Raw genomic sequence first — 19,345 nt, forward strand, 5'->3', positions numbered from 1 at the left:
ACACACACACACACACACACACACACACACACACACACACACACACACACACACACACACACACACACACACACCTATGTATTCATACACACTGCTGCCCCTGAAGCAGTGTGTCTTGACTGCTGCAGGGGCTTGTCACCCAGTGGTGGGTGAAGTACATTGACACAAACATACAGTATGCACACACATTGAGAAAGAGGTGTGCTGACGTGCCTCCCTGTAAAGTGTCATGTGTCACAAGAGTGACATTTCAGGTATTTGTCCTTGAAGGATGGGGTGCAGAAGAAAGGGGTATAAAGGATAAAAGAGGCAGAGGTGGAAACAATATGGAGAATGCTGATAGACAAAGGATGAGAGGGCTGATGGGATTATTTTAACATCTGCAAAGAGCAGAGGGATGCCTGTGTCTTTCCAGCATGTCTTTGAACCTGTCTGTCTTCCTCTCATCCCCCCAGAGCCTCCTTCATCCTCCCTCTTCTTCTATCTTTGCCCCCCCTCCCCTTCTCCCTCCATATATCCTTCACCCCCTAACCCCCTACCTTAATAGATCACATGACTGCTATGATACCAGCTGGCTGACTGCTCATTTGCATGTGTTTCAGCTACATTCTCTTATTAGGGAGAGGGGTGGTGGTGGTGGTGGTGGTGGAGGGAACGAGTGATAGGTTGAGAGGGGCTGAGGGTGAAGGGCGAGTTGCTGTGGAGAGCGGTGGGTGATTGAGGGGCACTGCGAGGGCTGACATAAAAAGAGCGAGATAGACCATATAATTATAGGGGAAACAAGAAGAGAGAGAGAGAGGGGAAAGTAAAATGTTAGAATAGTACATCAATGCGTCGGTCTGGCATATTAAGGATTTTTAAACCTGCATTAACATGTGTATAAAGAGGTGCCAAGAATAGAATTCATCAATATCTTTGAATGTGGTGGCTGCACCACAAAAATGCCCATTTGTGGTTCCACCAAGTTCAGAGGTGGCCTGTGATAGCTCAGGAATCACTCCTATGCCGGCCAGACGATGTTGACACATGATGAGGAACAACAAATTAAATAGGACCATTTTACATTCAAGAAAAAAAATAAAGAATGTTTCTCAGGAAAAGTCACTTTGCGTGAGACTCAACACTTTGCACGAGTCTCTATCTGTGTATCACTATCGACATCTAGTGGCCATACAAGTTACTACATTTCAAAAGAAGGCAACCAGTGACATGCATGGCATCAGTATACTGTATTCGTTTGCGAAGTGTCTTAAACATTTTGAAGTATGGGCTGAATATGAAAATACAAGTTATGTTTGTGTAAAAGAGCGTCACTTTTTGATTATTACTAACGAGACAACAAGCCTGTTACCTTTTTTTTTAAAATTAGATAAGATCTAGGAAAATTCGTCAGGATAAAACCTAAAAAAAGTCTCGAGCTGATTAACTTTGTCTGATAGGTTTATTATGATTACCTGACGTCAATGTATAAATTCAACATTCATTCATTTTGGTTTTGTTCATTGTTTACAATTCAAGCTTCTTAAGTGATGTGACAGAGACAGAGAAAAAGCGAAAGGGAAGCTAGTATCATGTTTTAACCAGCCCAACAGGTGAACAACGTAATTATTAACTACCCTCCCAATAAAAACCTGTAATTTAGACCTATTCGGAAGTATGTTGAAGACGTTAAACGCACGTTGTATGGATTGTAAAACAATTGGTTCACGCCCTTCTTTAAACATAATGAAGGGAAGTTGTCATGTGTGATTTCAATAATAAATCGTGTTAGAGATTTGATTGTGCTAATGTCGAGCGCAAATGTTACCGGTATATTGCTGACGTCTCAAAATAATGGGAGTTTGTATTTTACAAGAAGCACATGAAGGCAACCTTTGCCAGAGGTGTTCGTTGTCGTGGTGCGCATGCGCAGTGATCCAACAAGGAAGCAGCGCAGAGCCGACTATCTTGACGGATTATGTGGACATATCGGTAAAGGAAGCCGCTTCCGAATCATTTTCGGAGGGCTACATGCTCGTGGAAATAAGGGAGTCTCTTAAAAATGGACGACTGACAGCTTGAGGCAAAGTTGGTGTGATTCAATTAACATTGAATTGTGTGTAATTAAAAACCGAGCTAAAATGATGTCAGAATGCGACCCAACAGTGACCGAGAGCAGCGAGCCCGTGCTGGACACCGGAGACACAGTGGTGCCAGTTTCGGAGTGTGCGGACCCTCCGAAGGTATTATTCGATAGGCATGGGATCGGTTTGGGACCTGTGACGAACCTCGGAGGTGCCGTTCGTATCTCGGACTCTTGTGAAAGCGTCTTAACAGAACTGGAGACGGACGGGTCTGGCGAAGAGGCGCTGTTGTTACCGTGCTTAGCAGGAAGCTCGTCGTCTCCGCGGGGTGTGGGAGAGAAGCGGAGCAGGCGGCACAGACACAGCTCATCGTCGGATAAAGACACCCTGGCCTCCCCAGGTAATTGTTTTGGATCAATTACAGCGAGATCAAATTAAAGTACACGTATGTGCGGCAAAGTTATGTCAGAGAACCCCTGCTCAATAGGACATGTCTTGGGGCACATTTGTGTTGTCGCATATGGTTTATCCAGTGCAAAAGGATTGATTATTGTTAGTCGAGATACTAGTGAATGTAACGTGACCGACACTCTGAGGAGTGTTAACCAGTTTACTGTGGCTCTCCAACAGGAGCCCCTCAATCGTGCTTGGAGGTTATCGGGTCCCTTTGGATATTAATGTGACGTAAAGCAGTAACTTGTTGCTCTGCTCTGGGAAAGCACTAAGCAAACAACTCAGCATGTTATGGAAACTATCCACACACATGCATGTTACATTTAATGCATTAGGTTTGTGTTTGCATGGCGTTAGATTGTGTACCTTGTCTACGTGTGTTCCCAGTGAGCTGATGTATTTACACGTTATCTTCTCTGTGGATGATATGAGGTCGCACTTTGACCTGGTGACCCGAACACAACATGCAAGTTCAGCCACGAGTACAGTCGGTAGGAATACTTTAGGGTCCTCAATGTAAACATCATGTAATCATCACACTTACATTTTTTTCCCCCTGTGTTAATACCAATCCAGATCAAACAGGTTTTTATGCAGACGTCTTCTTCAGATGTCTTGGTCAGTATGGATATAGACTTTAACATAATTTTTTTTGTTGGTTATATGTTGTCAGTCTTGCATATTTGCAGCGAAAAATTAGGTTTGGGCTATAAAAAGAAAAAGATGGTATTGTGGAAAACAAAGAAAAAGTGATCTATTCACCTTGAAAGCGGGATATATTCTGATCGAACCACTCATTGGATTTCACACCTCTCAACCTCATAGCACCTTTTTCACCTTCAATATACATTTGGAGCTTGTGTTTCCTTTTTATATTCACTCACTGTCTCCATGCTCTCTATGACCACTAAGATCTATAGTTTGACCATGTCCTATTGAGGTCAGACATCTTGACAACATGTGTAAAGACACCGAGTCTGAATCTGGAAGTGTTTGTGTTCCCGCTGGCCTTTCTGAGGAATAATGCTCAGGACGATGTGACTCCTAATTCGTAATGCACAGAACAACAACTCTTGTAATTCTAGACCTGAACACTGACGCTTTCTTTGTATGCTATAAAATGTCACGCCAATCTCCATTGCAAATTCTGAACCATGTGAGTCCTTCTGGCTAAAATGTTTATATAATCTGCCAAACTGCATTCATTTTGTATTTATTTTATTCATACTGCCTTTTTACATCATAATCCACTGCTCATGAGTATGGATTGCAATGTGCAAAGAGAAATGTCACGTTGTCTCATTTTGAAGTTATGCAAAACACATTTAATCTTGCTACATTTGCACACATTAAACATTGCATCATGTAACTGTAAGAACATGACAAAGTTTTAAATGTGTATCAAGTAAAACACTAATAAATCAGTTGTCGACAGTGCAGTGTTGCAACGTCTCACACACTGTGTGCACTGCAGGTCAGCAGGTCTCTGGAGCTCTAAGTTTAAAAGCTCTGCTGGGCCCATTAACGGCGCGAGGGCACAGATAGACAGACATTAAATATACACAAGGCCTGTACAAGCAAACCCTCTGTAGTTCAGTACAATGAGGAGGAGGAGGATGATGAAGAAGAGGAAATTTGGAAGAGAAGAAGTAAACATGTGTGTTTACTTTCACACCAGCTTTCAGTCGGTTGAAAAGAAATGTGACGAGAGAGATTCCTGCCTCCTGCAGTCAAACTGCACAATGATATAATCACAGACTTTCATCAACAGTACAATCTAGAGCAACCATACATCCATCACCAGGAAAGACGGCTGAATAAACTCACTAAATCTATTGTTGGAAATTAAATGATGAAGATATAATATTGTGTCAGCTCTATTTTACACACAGAAAAATCACTTTGTAAAGGCCAAACTATAAATAGTTTACTTGAATAGAAATTGGGTTGATCAAGACGACTGATGGTCTTGAGGCAATTCGTTGTTGTGATCTTGACCTGCCAGTGAACTTTGCCTAAAGTTAGACATGGTCATAAAATCATCTCATGCTCTATTTTCAGCTGTGATTTTAATAATTTGATAGAATAAACTAGGCTTACCAAGTGCCAAATAGAGCAGAAAACACAAGCAAAGCCTCTCTTAATACATTATTTTGGTTTCTCTCTAGCACTACTCTGAGTTTCACCTCATGGTGCTTACACCTTAAAACATAAAACATGCATCAGTATATGGCTTTTATAAAGAAATGCCAGTGAAGATACTGAGGCAGGTGGTTTTCAGGTGGATGGAACTTAATTTACACAAAAACTGTTGATGGAAGTCCTTTATAGTCCCAATAGTAATAAAAAGACTCAGACTATTATAGGACAATTCAATATGCCGGGTATGCTACAATTGAAATGGAGGTGGGTCACATGGCTGACATACTGTATCTACTTTTTAAATGATTCAAGTCCCTGATTTGATTTTTTTGTCTTCCTTCTATTCTCCCATTTCCTATTTTTAATTTACTTCTTTCTCATCCTCCCTTCAAGTAAATTAGCTACAAAGCTATCTTGCGTTTCTCCTTATCTCGCAGTGACAAAACGACATATTAACTCTCCTCGTCCTTTTGTCCACCCCCTCTCCCTTTCTCCCCGTGTCTGACCCTCTATCCCTCCCTGCATCCCACTGTGACTGTAGTGTGACTTAAACTGAGCATATGGAGCTTTCTGTCAGCTGACTGCTATGTCCCATGTGAGGAGGAGACGGTCTAAACAGATCGGCAAGGCAAAAAAACCTGCACTTCTCAAGAAGTGCAGGTTTGAGGAGCAACCTCACGGACTGCAGCAGTAACGGAACAGAGAGGGAGATAATGAGAAAGATAATGAGGAGGAAGGAACAATAAATAGATGGGGGAGGACAATGAAGTCGGAGAGAGGTAAAATCAGTACCCTTTCTAAATGCACACACATTCACGCTTGCCATCAGGCCCGTGTGAAGCAGTGTTAGGCAGGTAATGGGTGGGCAGACGTTACATGCTCGCCTATTTTAAACCTGTATGCCAGCTTGTTACTCAACCCTGCCTTTCACTAGAGTGTGAAGTGTGCTGTGACATGTGTTCAGAAGGAGGGGTGATGTGATGTGAGGTGTGTGTGTGTGTGTGTGTGTGTGTGTGTGTGTGTGTGTGTGTGTGTGTGTGTGTGTGTGTGTGTGTGTGTGTGTGTGTGTGTGTGTGTGTGTGTGTGTTTGTGTGTTTTATCCCACAGTCCAATGTGAAGGTTTGGTGAATTTGCCCATTAATGTATGTAAAAACTAGCCTCCTATCTGTCAGTGAGTGCTGGAAACAGCTCCAGCCTCCCATGACTCTGAACAGCAGAAGCATGTTAGAGAATGGATGGATGGCTGGCTCTATGGATGGATGGCTCTCGTTGCCTCTCACATACAGACTCTGTGCATGATAGGACAAAGTAGAATGGGTAATCCAGGTTATACAGACTGACCTGGAGATAGGCTTATAATCTAATAACATATTTAGATTACATTTACAAATATACATATTTAGGGCTTCTTTTTTTTACAGTCTGTGTTCACTTAAAAAAACAAACAAAGTATTATAATAGTGTTTCAATATCATTCACGCACAGGTCAAATTATATTTGGCTATAGGCTCCAATAGAGGGGTTGCCATGGATATTTCCTGATGGTGCTTTGAGGTTCCCACACAACTTTATAAATAATCTATTGAACTACATGTGCATGGCATAAATGTAACACCACATTTTAGAAGTAGCAAGATGACACGGTATCATTGATTGTGCCTTTTACATTATTTTATTTTTTACTAATCTGGTTTCCCACAATGTAAACATGAATATGAATCTGAATTTGTTTCCTGGTCTAGGTAACAGCAGTGGAGACTTCAACCATTTCCCTGAAGATCCTGAGTTTGCAGATATTATCCAAAGGGCGGAACAAGCTATTGAGAACGGCGTCTTTCCAGAAAGGATCTCCCAGGGTTCTAGTGGAAGCTACTTTGTCAAAGACCCAAAAGGGGTAAGGATGGGAATTTCATATATATGTATATATGTATGTGCAGAGGAGGTGAGTTGGAAGGTTGACTTTCAATAATGCACCCGGCAAAGCTTGCATCAATAACAGATAGCTGTTTTGCATTAGTTTAATGTGCACTGCAGGAAAAATATAGTTATCATTAAATTGTTAGCAGCATCTTTGTCATTTTGCAGTTGTTGCTATAACTTTAAATGCCTTGCCTGTTGTTCTTTAATCTTGTTTTTTATAAAGGTCCCATAAAATTACATTTGGCAAGTTCTGTTGCGGTTATGTCTCTGTGTGTGCTGTGTTCTCCCAGTCTGCCAAATGTATGTCAAAATGCATCTTTGAAATAACACTCTTTATCATTCTCTTTTCCATAACAGAAAGTCATTGGTGTTTTCAAACCAAAGTCAGAGGAACCTTACGGTCACCTGAACCCCAAATGGACCAAATATTTTCACAAGGTATACTTTGTCACGTGTTGTCTGAGTGTAAACAATCTGAAGGAGTACAAACAGTGATCTAAACAAGCTTTTTAGTTTGAGTTTTTCTGAAACGGCCTTCTAAAAGTTTCCCGGTTGCCCTGTCTTTCTCTCTCTAACTAGCTGTGCTGTCCGTGTTGTTTCGGCCGAGGCTGCTTGTTGCCTAACCAGGGTTACCTCTCAGAGTCTGCTGCTTCACTGGTGGATACCAAGCTTGGCCTGGGAGTTGTGCCGAAAACCAAGGTGGGAGCTCTGACTGCATGGATGTTATTCCATTTCAACACGGGTGCATTGATGGCTCCACTGTTCCTGCCTCCACACACATCCGTAACCTTAGTGTCATTTTCAATCAAACCCTCTCTTTCGAATGCCACGTCAATCACATCACAAAACTGCCTTCTTTTATCATAAAACACATTGCCTATCTACACTTCTCCCACTCCTCTTCAGCTGAAACACACATCCACACCTTCATCACCTCTCGACTGGGCTACTGCAACAGCATCCTGTACAGCACATCCACCAAAATCATTAACAAACTATAATACATCTAGAATTCCCCTGTCCATCTCCTCGCTCACTCCCGCACAAGAGATCCCATCACCCTAGTGCTTCAAAGCCTCCACTGACTCCCCCATACAGCAAATGATATAGTTTAAGATTCTTCTCATCATTCACAAAGCCCTTCAAAACCTTAAGCGCCTTCATACCTTTCAGACCTCCTGCATCGACACACTCCCATCTGCAACCTCAGACCTCCTGCATCAACCTACGTCCCCTCCCTCTGGAATTCTCTCCTCCAGCACCTCAGACATTCTCTGTCATTCACAACTTTAAAACTGCTCTTAAAATCCACCCATTTAAATCTGCTTTTAACCTGTGATACTAGTTATGTATGTTTTTGTTTTGTTTTTTTACTGTTATGTTATCTCTCTGCCTTGCTTATATTGTTAATGTGTTTTATTGTTTCTGTTTTCAAAGTGCTTTTGAGTACCCTTTTAAAGTGCTATGCAAATATAATACTGCAATCTGACAAAATTCTGAACTGTAAATGTATAGAAAAAGAATATCCTATCTGAATGGACCTGGATGTAGATGTGATGTTATTTCTAGCGGACAGAGAAACTAGCCTCCAGTGGTCACAAGTTACACCTACAACCTTGTGGTAATCTGTTTTTATCAGGTGGTGTATCTGGCCAGTGACACATTCCACTACAACGCCATCGACAGAGCCAAATCCAAGGGAAAGAAGTACGCCTTAGAGAAAGTCCCCAAGGTGGGACGACGCTTCCACAGAGTGGGCCTGCCACCGAAGGTAATTCGCGGGCAAATGTCACAAACCTTCAGCTGTTTTATAAGAGCAATCAATGAGAAACAAAGGCTGAAAACTATTCTCCTGTTTCTTCCTGGGTGTTGTACTCCTTCGACTTTACTTTTCATTTTCTTTATGTTATTGTGTAAACCACCTTGTAGATGTGGAGGCCTTTTTAGGATTCATTAGAACAAATACTAAGACATACCAATAATAATTACAGTACGAGCATGTTTCTGTTTCTTTAAATATCATGCGTTTTCATTTACACATACAGTGTCTGCCGTCTTATCATTTGTAGATGCAAGGGTTGAGGTCTCAGTAAAGGAAGGGCTCAGAATAGCTGCTGTTGTAGCCCTGGCAGAGGCCAGTAAAACGAATCATGTCACATTCTGATCCCTGAAAAGACATGTTTATTCAAATAAATAGGTCAGAGGAAGCATGAATGTCATCGCTTCTTTAGAATTTCTTTCTTTCTTTAACGGTCTTTCAAAATGTGATTGTATATTCCTATCTCTGGTGTTGTTCTGGTCTTATCCAGCACCAATTCAAGCATTTCATTAAAAACATGTATAAGAATGTATTGCACATCTTCCTGTTTCTCATCTGATACCTTTTGATGATCTATATAGCTTTGTAGATGTTGTGAAAAGGTGTCTGGGAAAAAAATGTGTACAGGAAGAAAGATGAGGAATGAAGTTGGCCTCATGTTTCAACTGTCATGCATTGCTGACATTTTGGCCTGTTGGTGTCACAATTTCACATTACATAATTTGCTTCCCACCACGTCATCAACATAGAAACAAGCTCTGGGCTATACGTGATGTAGCGTGTGTTTGCTTCCAGGTGGGCTCATTCCAGCTGTTTGTGGAGGGCTACCGTGAAGCGGACTACTGGCTGCGGCGCTTTGAGGCGGAACCTCTGCCGGAGAACATCAGGAAGCAGCTGCAGTCCCAGTTTGAGCGGCTGGTAGTGCTTGACTACGTTATCAGAAACACAGGTGAGGGTGTGTCTGTGTTGACATTTAAACACAGTGTTTACTAAACTTAAACCCAGCTACCATTTAGACTTTGTTACGTGCCCATATCTTGTATTGACTGACTGATTTGAATAATGATGAAATTGACATTCATCACATTTTACTAAAGGGAGTTTTGGACTACATATCCATGTAGTTATACTTGTTAACATTGTGAAGCCTTTTGTAAGTGTGTGACATTGAATTTGTCGTTGCGGTCGATAATTTGAATAGCTTCCTGATTGTGGTCTTCCTTCATCTACATATGTTTGTATGAAAATCTATCTTTGTCTACCTCCTCAGATCGAGGTAATGACAACTGGTTGATCAAGTATGAGAAGCCAGGAGGCGGAGGAGAAGGAGAAGCAAGACAAAAGGTGAAGTTAAATTAACACTCAATGAAGGTGTGTTTGGAAATTTTTACCCTGCGTTATGCATTTAAACTGCTGGAAGGATGATGCATTATCATCACGGAACACTGCTAATGTTAAACGCAGACTCACAAAAAACGCTTAAATGCTCAACACTCCGTCACTCATTCACATCCAGGACACACTGGGGCTCACATAGACAGACAATAAGTGGATATTGCAGGTCTGGAACAAACCAGTGCCCCAGTGACTTTGCGAGTTACTTCGTCCTGAACACTGTCTGACTCGCCATCATCAATCATTCTTCACCATTTACTGATAAATGAGCTCACGGTTGTCATCTATCTTGCCAATTGGTCATGGTTTGGGCAGTGATCAATGACTGTTCTGGTTACAGCTAATCAATCAGTCTGTCAGATGCTGCTTATGACTTATCTGAACCTCTTTCCCTCACTGTAGGATGCAGAGTGGACAGAGAATAGCTCCGACTCCTGCGTCAAGATTGCAGCGATCGACAACGGCCTGGCCTTCCCCTTTAAACACCCAGACGAATGGAGAGCCTGTATGTTGGTCTCTTTCCTGCCTCACCTCTCTTCATTCATGTTCTGTCTTTACTTCTTGTCAAAACCTTGTCTCTACTAATAATAGTAAAAATGGTGATTATTGACTTTCCTCCTGAATTAATTACCTAGTTGTCATTTAATCCATAAAATGATAAATGTATCACAAGCTACAAGAGCATAATGTGAAAACAATCATTTATTTAAATTGCAATGACGGCATTACCATTAATAGTGATGGTGTCAGCATTTTTAGTAATAATTGTTTTATTAGTTGAAACATTTTTAGATTTGAGATGTTCTCAATTAGACAGATGTTAGACAAGTATTTCCAGTTCAAGGAATAGATTGAAATTTTGGGAATATTTTTTTTATTTCGCTTTCTTTTTGAGACTTGGGTGGTAAGCAAGAGCCAGGAAGTAATTAGCTTAGCATTATGACCGTTTATAGAAGGGAACTGCTTGACAGCTTTTTCCCAAGGTAGAAAAAGAAGGAAAAAAAACATAATTTTTTTTGTACTGATTGAACAAACAAGATATGACATGTTAAGTAGGGAGCTTAGACGTGCCAATAGGTGGATTAAGTTTGTCCTCATTGCACCGAGTCAAAGAGTTTAATGGTTCCTGTTGCCAGTATTTGTGCTAAGATAACAGCTGCTGGATGTCGCTCCATTTCTACTTTAGACATAATAGTGGTATCAATCTTTCTATCTGAGTTCTCTATAGAGAGCAACTCGGTTCATTTATTTTATTCGTATTATTTCAATTATCAGCTTATTAATAGTTAACTTATTACATTTGCTTTATTATCTTTTTTTGTATAGCAGTGTCTCTCGGTCCCTTTTTAAGTGTGTTCTGACAAAAAAGGACAGTTTGCAATGAGTGAAAAACAACATTAAAGACCCAACATCATATAACAAGACAGTGTGAACTCTGCAAATAGTTATAGACCGACGTAAAAGAGGAGGGCCTTGACTGTTGCCTCTTTCCATCAGACCCATTCCACTGGGCATGGCTCCCCCAGGCTAAGGTGGTCTTCTCCCAGGAGACCAGAGACCTGGTGCTGTCCCGCCTTTCTGACATGAACTTTGTCCAGGACCTCTGTGAGGACCTCTATGAGATGTTCAAGGTGTAACTTTCCTCTTGACTTTGAGATTTTTTAATAGTTATGTCAATAAGCAGCTGTCTGTCAGCAAAACAACACAAGCGCATTTGTATGTTGTGACACAGAACACCTGCTAACAGGAGTTATTGTTTCTGTCTTCAGGAGGATAAAGGCTTTGATAAAACCATGTTCGAGAGACAAATGTCTGTAATGAGGGGACAGGTGAGTTTTCTTTTTGACTGTGTTCCCATCAGCTTTCCTGCCTTTATTTTCTTTTTTGTTGTCTCCTTTTTCTCTGACCTACTCTTCTTGTTCTCTTTCCTGTACCCTACATTATGTTACCTTGGTTGTTTGCTTTATAAGTTCACTTGTTCTCTTTCAAACCTAATTTCTCACCTTTCACCCCTGTCACCGGCCCGGCCTCAGCTTTCCTGTCTGTTCTGACCCTCACCTCTAACTCAACTTTTATTTTACCTGTTTGGATTATTGACCACTCAGTGCGCCATGGCATAATGATTACATTGGTCAAAGGAAGACAACAGCAGACATTTTGTTCCAGAAAACCTTTAAAAAAAAGAAAAAGAAAAAAGTATTTTTCATAACTCAATGCATACTCTGTACTGTATGTGGTTCTGTTTGGGCTTCGTGACACTGTCTTCTACTCCCATTAGAGTTGAAACAATTGATCTGTTTGACAGAGAATTAACTATTTTGGTGATTCATTGTTGAAGTAATTTTCCAACAGATTAGATAAAGGTGGTTCATGCAACTCTTAAATGCAACCAATTCACCGGTACTCAAAATTAAAAATGGTTTCCATATTGTCACACCTCATGAACCCTGTTTTTGTCACCAGGTGTTGAATCTGACCCAGGCGCTTAAAGACGGGAAGAGCCCCATCCAGCTAGTGCAGATGCCCCGGGTGGTTGTGGAGCGCAGCCGCTCAGGCGGTCATGGACGTGTGGTCACACTCGGCAACGCCTTCACACAAACCTTCCACTGCAAGCGCCCCTTTTTTACCTCTTGGTAGTCGGAGATGGAAGAGGAGGGCTGTTGAGGAGAGACTTCTGCAACCGCTCTTTTTTTTTTTCCACCTAAAGTCAGGAAGTGAGGGAGAATACGTGGTGATTGCACCGGAGACTGCTCGTATTCCTTTGCCGAGAGAAGAAATTAGGACACGGAAGAAGTAAGAAAGAAAAGTAAGATGAAGAAACTTGTCTTCGTCCCATTCCAGAAGAGAGCGCAGATGAGCATGGGAGCTTGTGAAAGTGGCTTACCAGTGTCTCCGAGAGACCTTGGGTCTGTTTGTAGTGACTTAATAGGATAATCTGCTTTTCCACAGAGGTGAGCTTTGTTTATTGTTAAAAAGCAAAAATAATTATTTTTACCCACCCAGAGTATCTACTGAAGTACCCTGCAAGGTCTCATTGTGGTGCTAATGGCCAAAGAAGGACTTGCAAAAAGAGCTGTAGTCCAGTATGTTTGGGAATCTAAAGGACTGGTTTCACAGATCTCTCCAGGAAGTGATTTATTTATTTATTTTTAAACGGGACAGTGTTGTTCCTTGCCTGGGATTAAGTCTCAAACTATTTGTTTTGCCTTGTAGGAATACTTATTCAAATATAGATGTGCACTTGCACTGCTGGAAGTGTTTGACTCGTTCTCCAGAGCTGGGTCAAACTGCTTGTTACCCAGTGTTGGCTTTTTGAACCACATCTGTTGAACGAACACAAGCCCTGTGTCTTCAACCCTAACTACTGCCAAAATCTGTTTGTGGACGGAGTATTTAACAGCCTCAAGAAAAGGAATATGATTGAAACTTGAATATGAAATTTGGGGAGGGAGGACTAGTAATAAACACATTGTTTGAATGTAATCTGTATACATCTTCTCTACAGATTGCTGCTCCGCAACATTTCAATATGAGTGAATGCTGTAACAATGAATGTATTGGTTGTTTGACATGTATTTAATTGCTGGCAAGCAGCTTTCTCTTGAACCTTGTGGCACAGAGGTCCACATCTCATCTGTGCCCTTTATAATACATATGAAGAGAACAACTAAATGGAGGACTATGTTTCACACGTGCGCGATGCCCTTGTGTTTTCTTATGTATGCATCTTGAAATTTCTATTCCAACTCAATGATTGTATGAGGAAAAGTTGTATATTTAACAGATGAAAAATAAAATTTGGGAAATTTGAATATTGTTTGTTGCCTTCAATAAATGTTGACAAAGGTTTGTTTAGCAGAGCCAGGATGGCTTGAATGAGACCCGACCAATCCACTAGTAAAGGGATCAGTGATACCGGAAGCCAAAGTGAGCTACTAATATCTGTTGTTAGAATTTACTTCCCTTACGTTCATATTTTTTATGCGTAAAGTTGTATCATTTACAAGTCCAATTTGCCGATTTGCATTACAAACAACTAATTAATTAATTGCGTATTTGTTTCAGCCTTCAGGAGAAATACCTATTCCATTAGGATGGTTCACCACTATGGTTCTGCAAACACCTTGGTAATCAAAGACCTTGCAAAAAGCAGTGATTATAGAAACCTTGAACTGACAAGACAACATACTGTAGCTGTCTTTCAAGGAATAGTGTATGCTGAAAGGTATACAAATATTTCAATGGAGGCTTTGATGAGCAGATCATTAATGTGGACCCAAACATGTGCATCATTTACCTGCCCTGATTAAAACATCTTTGTAAATTAAACATGTGCACCAACACGCACCCTCAAACACTATGCCCCTTGTACCATGACGCTGGTGGAGGCTGAAAAGTGTCTGTTTGGACAGATGCGGCATACCAAGAGCGCTGCAGCACACATCTGGAGAGGAAATAAAATATGACAAGCATCTGCATCAAAAATTGCTAGAAGTGGGGGGGACAGGTGGCTTCTTTAACACTGCCACCATGTGGGAAACATCCTTTTTGCTGAACTTACAGTCAGGGCACATATATCAAAATTCAGGAGTCTGCTATGAATCTCACATTACTGACTTTACTGTCTTCGAAAGCTGACTAATATTATATCAACACAATATTTTGTGTAAAACTAACATTTTGAATTATGATTGCAGTATTAAAGGCTGCAATAAACATTTGTCGCAGCACACATTTTGTCTTGTCATAGTAGGAAAAAGTGTCCCGGCGTGCAGGATGCCAGGACGTATTATTTACACCTGTTGCTTGAAACTGAAATACACAAATGCCCAGACATATGAATGCAGCTATAATAATGGCTGCCTGCAGGGGGCATTCTACATCAGCACTGCTGCTTATTTTGCATCTAGGGGTAAGATACTAATATACAATCAACACAAAAACGACATTTAGTTGTTTTCTTAAGTCGCATATTTTTACATTTTGAGACAATTAGAGTTTTCTAGAATCGCTGACGACAGAAATATTGTGTGTAATGTGTTTTGTCCCCACTAGATGGTGCGCATCAGTTTCACAACTTAATACCAAAAAACTAAAGTTGTCAAAATATGACGGCACTGATGACTGATAATATGACGACAGAGTGCTGACAACGCGAGCAGCATAGACCAGTCATTTACCAAACAGCACCATAGCTGTGTGGAGTGAAGTAACCAGTGGAGTGTGTATTCAGCCAATTGTATTCAGGGTCTGGACATAGAGAAACAGTTGGATATAGAGACATTTCAAATGAAGATATGAAAAATTAATCAAAATCAATCCGAGCTCCGTGGTGCTGTCAACATTAATCACAATGCAGTTCCTTTTACTCGCAGCGGCGTTTCTCTTTACGCACGACTTCACCGGAGCTGTGCGCTCTGAAACGTGCGCCTCCCGCTGCGACGTGAGCTCCTGTCCGAGCCCCAGCTGTCCCGGCGGGTACGTCCCGGATAGATGTAACTGCTGCATGGCGTGTTCCCCGCGCGAGGGGGACCCCTGCGGCCGCAAAAACGACCTGCCCTGCGGGGATGGCTTGGAGTGCAAGCTGCTCGCCGCGGGGAGGCGGCGAGGCACCAAGGGGTTCTGCCGCTGTACGATGGAGCATGGAGTGTGCGGAAGCGACGGGAAAACGTACGGCAACGTGTGTAAAATGAGAGCAGCCAGCCGTAAAGCCGAGCAGAGGGGGGGACCCGCAGTTATCCAAGTGCACAAAGAACCGTGTGCACCAGGTAGGCAGCTTTGGGTGGTCAGAGCGGAATTGTTTTAGGGAACATGATCAAACTAATTCATAAAACGTCATAAAGGACTACACGTGTGTGTCTTACGCAAAATACCCAGTTTAAAGACTTCAGTCAAATCAGAAATGCAAAACTAATGATGATGATAACGTTTTATGTGTTTTTCTTGAAAGAAGTCAAGTAAAAATCTAATACTAAGCCAAATTGTAGTCAATTTGTACACAATTTATAGTCAAGATCAGGATTTGCTACTTTCTCTTTTTTATATCATTGTAAACTGAACTGAGAATAAATAATAATCCTAAATTTCAGACCTAATCTGGAAATGTTCATTATGTTTCATCATACTTTACCATTGTATTTTGCACTTTAACGGAAAACTAAAGATGTGGAGGATCATGAATATGAATCTTTAATCTTTCTCCAGATATTGACTGTATAACGCAGTAACATGATAGAACGAATAGTAGTTATCTGTGTGTGTGTGTGTGTGTGTGTGTGTGTGTGTGTGTGTGTGTGTGTGTGTGTGTGTGTGTGTGTTTCTGTTAACGCAGTGCTTTCCTCATGTCAGTACAGGTCGTCCACTGGTCCACCCCAGCAGCCCTCGATATAAATTCAACTTCATCGCTGACGTAGTGGAGAAGATAGCTCCTGCTGTTGTCCACATTGAACTGTTCATAAGGTGTGGCCCGTGTGTGTATGTTTGTGTAGAGATATGTTTAAGCTGGGAGTTCTATGTAAAAGACACAGTAATAGCAGAGTGTATCAAACAAACAGCAAACAAAAAGGTTTATCCCTTCAACCTTTAACGTGTAAACAGTCGTGTGTCATTATCTGGAACACACATGTTGTGGGAAATCTTCTCAGGGTCTAATACAACCTGGATCCAAAATAAGATTTGAATATTTTTGTTCTTTTTTTCTTCCTTTTCTCTGTCCCCTTCCTCTCTCTGCCTCCAGACACCCCCTGTTTGGTCGCCACATGCGTCTCTCCAGTGGCTCTGGAGTCATTGTCACCCACTCAGGTGTGATTGTGACCAACGCTCACGTGGTAACCACAGCTGTTGCGGTGCCAGGACGGCCCCAGCTGCGCGTGCAGCTCCACGCCGGCGACGCCTATGAGGCCTCCATCCGAGATTTAGACAGGAAGGCAGACATCGCCACGATTAAGGTCAAGCCTCAGGTGAGAGCATTTACGTCAAGTCCAGGCAACATCATAGCCACCTTCTTCACCCTTTGCTCTCCATCCAAAGGGAAGTGAACACATTTTTATATTCCAGACATTTCTTGACCCTAAAACAAAAAATGATTCTGCATTATTGCACAACAACCCCCATCGCATGACACGTGTCTGTGCAAACATCAGACAGTTGTCTGCGAGATATTCTGACACAGTGAGATACTTTCCGAAACACCAGCTCTGTGACTCAGACACTGCGCGGATGTGTGTGTTCTCACACTCATATATCAAATACTTGTTTTGTCAGCATTAGACACATCTTCAGTTCTTTCTCTGGCTCATTCTCTTCAGTTGCATTTCTTTCTCAGTACAACGTGCCCAGTATGTCTCCATCTGTCTGTCTTGCAGAAAAAGCTCCCTGTGCTGTCTCTGGGCCGTTCAGCTGATCTGAGACCAGGGGAGTTTGTGGTTGCTATTGGCAGCCCCTTCGCCTTGCAGAACACCGTCACCACTGGCATCGTCAGCACCGCTCAGAGAGACGGCAAGGAACTGGGCATCAAGGACTCAGACATAGACTACATCCAGACTGACGCTATTATTAACGTGAGCTCACGAGCACACACAGACACGGGGTTGTACTTTTCTGTCTTTGTGAGGACCCTCATTGCCACAATGCAGTCCATAAGCCCCTTACCCTGACCTCAACCATCACAACCAAAGGCTTTACCCCAACCAGAACTCTAATTATGAGCAACTGAACAACCTTTAGACTCAGGTCGTTCATTAAGGACAGATGCAGTTAGGGATTTTTTTGTTTTATATGGATATTATATATTTTGGTCGTTTGTATATGTGTCAAAATAATTCATGTGATTGTCTTTTTCTCATATTTCACTTTTTCTGTGAGAAGTATGGAAATTCTGGAGGACCTCTGGTTAACTTGGTAAGTGTTATTAACTTGTTGATTGAGGTCCACATTGTTTTATGATTATACTTATTTTGAATTATTACGAACAAAACTACAAAAATCAGAGCTATATCTTTCAAGAAATTCTACATGCGCTTATAATCCCAACATTAAAAAAGTCTGTTACCACATTGGGCTGAAATTCAGACAGATTGCAATTTAATGCTGATAGCCCAAACATATCATCATATAACGGGCAAATAATTTACTTTTGCATAAATAATTACAAGATTTTGCACCAGTACACGTTGTATAGCAATATGTATTGTGTTAAACGACACACAATTCTCCTTTAGATAATATTCGTAGTAATCATCAAAATTATATTTTAGCCTATAGATAGAATATATTGTCCAAAATGTAATGAACAAGACTTGGACAGTATTTGAGACCTTGAATTTTTACTTTGTGTGTGTTTGTGTGTGCGTGTGTTTGTGTATGTGTGTGTTCCCTTCAGGATGGTGAGGTGATAGGCATCAACACTCTGAAGGTGACAGCAGGGATATCCTTCGCCATCCCTTCAGACAGAATCAGACACTTCCTCACAGAGTCCCAGACAAAACACCGCAAAGGTCAGAGCTTGAGCAACACATCGAAAGTAATAGCCAATAGTTTCTGTTTTTGTTGTTTGAGATGTCTATGAAGTGGTTATCTAACAGTATTATTCAGTAAGGCCCACACAAGTTGTTGTTGTTGTTGTTTCAGAAAAGACAAGACGGCAAAGAAGAGTTACAGAGGAACGACAGTCTGATGCAGGTGGGAGCTGGCGATGGGCCACATGTTTTTTTACAAGCTTACATTGTGATTTGTGTGATTTTTAGAGCCATCCCAGGTAAAGATAGACAATTTTTAGGCATCAGGGTGCTTACTATCACCAAAGTGTGAGTTGTGACATCCACACACACTTTTTAGATTTAGTTTTTGTCAATGAATTTCACTGTTAAAGGCTGGTGTGACCAGACCTTTACTTTGATGACTTACAAATGCCTTCCATAAGTAGACAGTTTGCACACTTGCTGTGGTGTTTGATTTTATTTTGTATTGATCTTTTAGGGATATATATATATATATATATATATATATATATATATATATATATATATATATATATATATATATTGCTGTTTAACCTACAGTACGTCTCTTTACTTTTTCATGGATTCCAAGCTAACCGGACTTGTCCCATCTGTCGAGCCGACGCCTCTGAGGTCCAGCAGGATTCAGAGTGACTAACTCCCCAAACCTTCAAATCTCTGACTCTCTTTTGGATGCACCAACCAACCAGTGAACTTCTCTCCTGTTATCATACCTTTCTCTCACACATTCTGCCACATAACTGAGACCAGTGCTCCTTATTCCTTCACTCTTTTTCATCCAGGACACTGAACAGTAATTATTACCTGGGATCAGCAACTTTTTATTGACTCTTGCTCACTTTATTGCTGAACTTCCTGTAGTTTAAAAACAAACTTTTACACCCCTAACACCTTTTGTTCATGGTTACTACACTATGGTTACTATAAATTAATTTGAAACACAGACATAGTGTCATGAGTGTGTTTCAGAGGAGGGGTTTAAGCTGGAAAAGCCTCTCCTGCTTGAGATGTGAACTTTTAAAGATTTCTGTTCA

General features: G+C 41.2%; 2 protein-coding genes across 2 annotated transcripts; both read left to right on the plus strand.

The window, feature by feature from the left end:
• Positions 1-1,943: 1,943 nt before the first annotated feature.
• pi4k2b (phosphatidylinositol 4-kinase type 2 beta) lies at positions 1,944-13,588 on the plus strand. Its single transcript, XM_068588902.1, has 11 exons — positions 1,944-2,463; positions 6,401-6,552; positions 6,936-7,016; positions 7,158-7,277; positions 8,218-8,349; positions 9,193-9,346; positions 9,668-9,741; positions 10,195-10,297; positions 11,290-11,423; positions 11,562-11,621; positions 12,256-13,588. Exons 1-11 carry the CDS (start codon positions 2,121-2,123, stop codon positions 12,427-12,429), a joined length of 1,527 nt encoding a protein of 508 aa, XP_068445003.1. The 5' UTR covers positions 1,944-2,120; the 3' UTR covers positions 12,430-13,588.
• Positions 13,589-15,145: 1,557 nt separating this feature from the next.
• htra3a (HtrA serine peptidase 3a) lies at positions 15,146-18,600 on the plus strand. The gene is made up of 7 exons (XM_068589442.1): positions 15,146-15,560; positions 16,146-16,251; positions 16,529-16,751; positions 17,157-17,351; positions 17,659-17,691; positions 18,173-18,287; positions 18,539-18,600. Exons 1-7 carry the CDS (start codon positions 15,146-15,148, stop codon positions 18,598-18,600), a joined length of 1,149 nt encoding a protein of 382 aa, XP_068445543.1.
• Positions 18,601-19,345: the final 745 nt, after the last annotated feature.

The sequence above is a fragment of the Clinocottus analis genome, unplaced genomic scaffold (assembly GCF_023055335.1).
Source record: "Clinocottus analis isolate CAN_PGR_092001 unplaced genomic scaffold, fCliAna1.0.p SCAF_22, whole genome shotgun sequence".
NCBI lineage: Eukaryota > Metazoa > Chordata > Actinopteri > Perciformes > Cottidae > Clinocottus > Clinocottus analis.

What these genes read in the sequence shown, in the direction of transcription:
- pi4k2b (XM_068588902.1), top strand. Translation starts at nt 2,121, where the DNA reads ATGATGTCAGAATGCGACCCAACAGTGACCGAGAGCAGCGAGCCCGTG. An exon ending in GAGTTGTGCCGAAAACCAAG is followed by an intron (nt 7,278 to 8,217) that starts GTGGGAGCTCTG and finishes TGTTTTTATCAG; the next exon opens with GTGGTGTATCTGGCCAGTGA. An exon ending in CCCAGACGAATGGAGAGCCT is followed by an intron (nt 10,298 to 11,289) that starts GTATGTTGGTCT and finishes TCTTTCCATCAG; the next exon opens with ACCCATTCCACTGGGCATGG.
- htra3a (XM_068589442.1), top strand. Translation starts at nt 15,146, where the DNA reads ATGCAGTTCCTTTTACTCGCAGCGGCGTTTCTCTTTACGCACGACTTC. An exon ending in CACATTGAACTGTTCATAAG is followed by an intron (nt 16,252 to 16,528) that starts GTGTGGCCCGTG and finishes CTCTGCCTCCAG; the next exon opens with ACACCCCCTGTTTGGTCGCC. An exon ending in GAGGACCTCTGGTTAACTTG is followed by an intron (nt 17,692 to 18,172) that starts GTAAGTGTTATT and finishes TGTTCCCTTCAG; the next exon opens with GATGGTGAGGTGATAGGCAT.